At 40.2% G+C, this 4,332-nt stretch overlaps 1 protein-coding gene across 1 annotated transcript; it reads right to left on the bottom strand.

Annotated features, from left to right (window-relative positions):
- Window positions 1-2,435: 2,435 nt before the first annotated feature.
- On the bottom strand, window positions 2,436-3,549 carry LOC121859635 (EPM2A-interacting protein 1-like). Its single transcript, XM_042356568.1, has 2 exons — window positions 3,492-3,549; window positions 2,436-3,166 (listed from the first exon to the last, which is right to left on the bottom strand). The coding sequence occupies exons 1-2, from the start codon at window positions 3,547-3,549 to the stop codon at window positions 2,436-2,438; spliced, it is 789 nt and encodes a 262-aa protein (XP_042212502.1).
- Between the last annotated feature and the right edge of the window lie 783 nt (window positions 3,550-4,332).

Raw genomic sequence — 4,332 nt, 5'->3', positions numbered from 1 at the left:
TCTAAAAGGACACTACACAGTCAATGAAATGCCTACAAACACTAAAGGCACTCTGGATAAATGGTGAGTGTACTACATGAGTCTCTATACCACAATACAGATGAATGCAAGAACCTACAGCGCCCGAAGCAAGAGCTTGCAAACCGATGGTACACAAGTAGACAGCCTTCGGGGGAAGATGCATGCATCCAGCAAGAAAACAACGCTTCCATCACCGGATCACTAATTGCTGCGTTAAACAAAGTGGAAGTGTTGACTGTACCAGCAAGGATAGGTAACAATCAGTTGTCTTTAGACATAGATACGGGAGCCTGTGCCAGCATTATCTCATTAGTGTAGTTCAATGCTCCAAATAAGTGGCCAATAAGACACCAGACATGCCTCTGCCCGGTGTGTCAGGAATCCAATTAGACATAGCGGGGGTGACAACACTGCCAATCCGTTTTTCTAGGTCCAGTAAAGGTTTTCTGGTGGACTTCTACATAGTAAGTACATTCTCTTTGCCAGCGAATGGGTTAATCGGTCTTTCCACACAAAAGCAGAACAACATTAACATTCAGCCAAAAAATCACATCACAACCCACAACTGTAAAACTTACTTTTCAATGCAAACTTCACATCCATTGCTTACCTCGGGTGCTCGTGTAATAACTGCCTCGACAGGCGCGAAGGGATTCTATCGCACAGAAGCAATTAGTTACGGAGTCACTCTCTGAAACTCCGCTTAGTAGCTCAAAGGACATTCAGGCTGAAAGCGGCAAGAACTGGATTTTAACGCCTGCTGTGTTAACTGGTGCACAACGGTTACATAGCCGGGAACTAACTAGAATCATAGTGCTTTTACCAAATGAGAGTGAAGGAACAGATGTTGTGTGTCTGAGTGAAAGGCTTGTCACTTGAGTCTATCTTAAGAACAGTCAGATCAGGCAGTCTCACATATGGCCTCGTTCTCAATTAAACTTGGGGACCTATAACTTTAAGAGAGGGATGTTGTTTAGGTAATTTCCTTGTTTACAACAAAGCAATCGTCGCGGAGCCAACAGAATTACCAATAAGTAGTGTAACACAAGGGGAATCGACCGTAAAACTGTGTATTGTAGATACAGTAGAGTTAATAGCGCCACACGTGAAAGTAATCAATTATCTTTAAGGCAAACGTGATCTTTTAGAATTATTAGCCGAGTTCAAGGAAATCATAGCATTACCTGGAGAACCCTAGGTAAAACAACGTTGACACTCGCCCGATCTACATACCAGCATTCGGCTACCACATAGCCAAAAGGCCGTAGTCGAACAAATGGTACAAGAAATGGTGGAACAAGAGGTAATCCAACCTTCCTCAACACCATGGAATTCGCCTCTATTCCTAGTTCCCAAGAAAGATGGAGGATAGAGACCAGTCATAGATTTTCGACGAGTCAACCAAGCAACTGTAGCAGGCAGGTTCCCAATGCCTGTGCTAACTGACTTACTACAGTCTCTAGGAAAAGACAATGCCGTCTTCCATAACCTAGATTTGCTTAGCTGGTACTGGCAAATTCCCATACACAAGGAATCCCTCACGGTAGCTGCGTTCAGTACACCAATGGGACATTTCGAATTCTTACGAATGCCTTTTGGTTTGAGGAATGCGCCACAAATATTCCAAAGAATGATAAATACCATGTTTGCTGGATTGATTGGTAACACAGTCTATGCCTGCATAGATGATCTTATCAGAGTAAGCAATGATTTACAAAGCCATTTAAAGAAACTACGAGAAGTCTTCACAAAGCTACAAACAGCTGTATTAAAAGTGAAATTTTCCAAATGTGAATTTCTTAAATCCAGAATCCAATTTCTCGGACACGTAGCGGATGGCAACGGTATACACACAGTAGATTTTAAGGTAAAGGAGGTGAAGCAGTCCCCTTGTCCCAAGAATGCAGATCAACTTCGAAGCTTCCTGGGATTATCAGAATGCCACCCTTCTTTCATTGAGGGTTATGCCAAGTCAGCCTCACCACTCACTAAACTCGTCAAAAGGACGTAGAGTATAAGTGGAACAAAGAACAAGAGGACAGTTTTAATGCCTTTAAGAACGCTTTAACAAACGTACTGGTGTTAGCCTTTCCGGAAGACACCAAACCATTTACCATGTGCATCGATGCCTCCGGCCTAGGGCGAGGGCAGGGGTGGCCAACCTTATGTGTGATGTGATCTACTTTTTCCACAGTTACCCTGACGCGATCTACCAGCCTAATATTCACCCATTGCTATAAAATACGTAGATTCGTAGAGAGAGAGAGAGAGAGAGAGAGAGAGAGAGAGAGAGAGAGAGAGAGAGAGAGAGAGAGAGAGAGAGAGAGAGAGATAAACAAATAATATTTTTCAACAATTGTTATGATATAATGTTAACATGACAAAGTCATAAGCTTACTTTACTAATGAGATTATTAGCACTGCACGTTGTCTGCCAGCTTTGTGTAATTAGGACTGTAGGCGGTGACTGCTAGCCTCAGGCAAGCATCCAGGTGTTCATCTGACATTGTTGATCGGTATTTGGATTTGATGTGTTTCATGTGTGAAAATGTTGATTCACAAAGGTAGGTTGATCCAAAAAATGCTGTGAGGTACATGGCACATTTTCTGACATTGGGATATTTTTCTTCACTGAGAAGGTTCCAGGAACTTCCTCCTGTTGCCCTGGATTTGATCTGAATATAATTTTTAAGCTTCAGAAGCTCATTTTCGACTTTAGATACGTCCATGTTAAATACTGATGCCATTCTAGATGCAATATCTTCAACATTTGTGATTTTACCAAATGGAAAACACATATATGTTGCAATAGGTTCTATTGTTGCTATATCTTGAAACCGTCTGTCAAAATATGAGGCAAGGTTTTGCACGTGTTCAATATATCGAGCACTGTCAAACTGGTCACAGTCTTTTCCTTGGTTTTCTAGTTCAGACATCATGTTTCTGAAGTTTCGTAGTTGATGTTGATGCAGCTGCGAAGACACTAGTTTTAGTTTCTGCTTGAAAGCAGCCACAGGACTAATTATGTCAACTATAGTTTTATCTTTCCCTTGCAGTTCTAAGTTTAGTTTATTCAGCATAGCAGCTATGTCAACTAAAAAAGCTAAATCTAACAGCCACACTTTTTTGTGATCAAAAGGACAATCTTTTGAGGCCAAAAAAGAAGTTAGGAAACATATCATCACTCCTGCACAGGGCAATGAACCCACTGATTCGGCCAGCCATTGTAGGTGTTCCATCAGTTATTATAGATACGAGCTAACTCACTGGCAACTGTGTACTGTTAACAAAATCACTGAAAGTCTGAAATAGGTCTTCATCCCGAGTTTTTCCTTTTAATGGTAGAACTTTCGGCAGTTCCTCTTTGGTACTCATATCTTAAAACACCATTTTCATGAAAAAACATAATTGTGATGTATCGACCACATCAGTAGACTCGTCAAATTGTAATGAAAAGAACACACACTCACGTATTCCTTTATTTAGTTGTTCACACAAATCCTCAGCCATGAATTCACAGCGCCTCATGACAGTGTTTCTTGATAACTGAACATCCTTAATAGAAAACAGTATTTCAGACTTATTTTTGAAATTTTCAAACAACGAATATGCTGCTTCTAAAAGGCCTCTTTGAATATTTCTCCATCTTGAAATGTTTTTTATTTTTATGCTTTGTAAGTACTCGACTCACTCTGAATGATGCAATGGTTGCTACCCTTGATTTTAAGCTCGCTTCTATAAAAAGAGTTTGTTGTGCTGTAAGCTGTGATTTCAGTTCATGAACTTTTCTCTTTCATAGCTCACTTTGGGGCGGGAAATCATTATCATACTTCTTGTGAAAACTTTTGAAATGCCTTTCAGGATTTTCTTTCTTAGCTAGAGCTGGAGACGCATGGCAGATCAAGCACAGACACTTCAAATTATTTATGGTAAAAAAATAATCTTCTTCCCATTCATTGTGAAAATGGTAAATTTGGGTATTTTTAGTACTTGGTCCAGATCTCATTTTTGGTTCAGTTGATGGCCAATAACCTATATTTGGAAAAGATGAAGTCGTACGTGAATACGAGAATTACTTTTTCCATGACTTTTCTTACATGAATATGAGAATTACTAACGTAACAGCGTAACGTTCTAAACTTTTTTTTATAAGCAATTGTCATCGGCTAGAGTGGACACTTCTGTCTACTCTAGGGTTGCGGCGAGAACTGTCGCTAAGCTAAAAAGTCAGTAATTCTTGTAATCACCCAAGACTTTTCCATAACAAGAGACAGCACCTCACACTTCCAAGTATTGCAGATGACTGAAAAT

Source organism: Homarus americanus, unplaced genomic scaffold (genome assembly GCF_018991925.1).
Source record: "Homarus americanus isolate GMGI-L3 unplaced genomic scaffold, GMGI_Hamer_2.0 scaffold7626, whole genome shotgun sequence".
NCBI classification, from domain to species: domain Eukaryota; kingdom Metazoa; phylum Arthropoda; class Malacostraca; order Decapoda; family Nephropidae; genus Homarus; species Homarus americanus.
The sequence above is the reverse complement of the archived record's forward strand: the minus strand, read 5'-3'. Positions and strand labels throughout refer to the sequence as shown.

Bases quoted from the DNA above. Each gene is read 5' to 3' on its own strand.
- LOC121859635 (XM_042356568.1), bottom strand. From the start codon at position 3,549: ATGAGGCGCTGTGAATTCATGGCTGAGGATTTGTGTGAACAACTAAAT. The intron at 3,167-3,491 runs GTGAGTGTGTGT...TGGCCTCAAAAG, and splicing joins ACAACTAAATAAAGGAATAC to ATTGTCCTTTTGATCACAAA.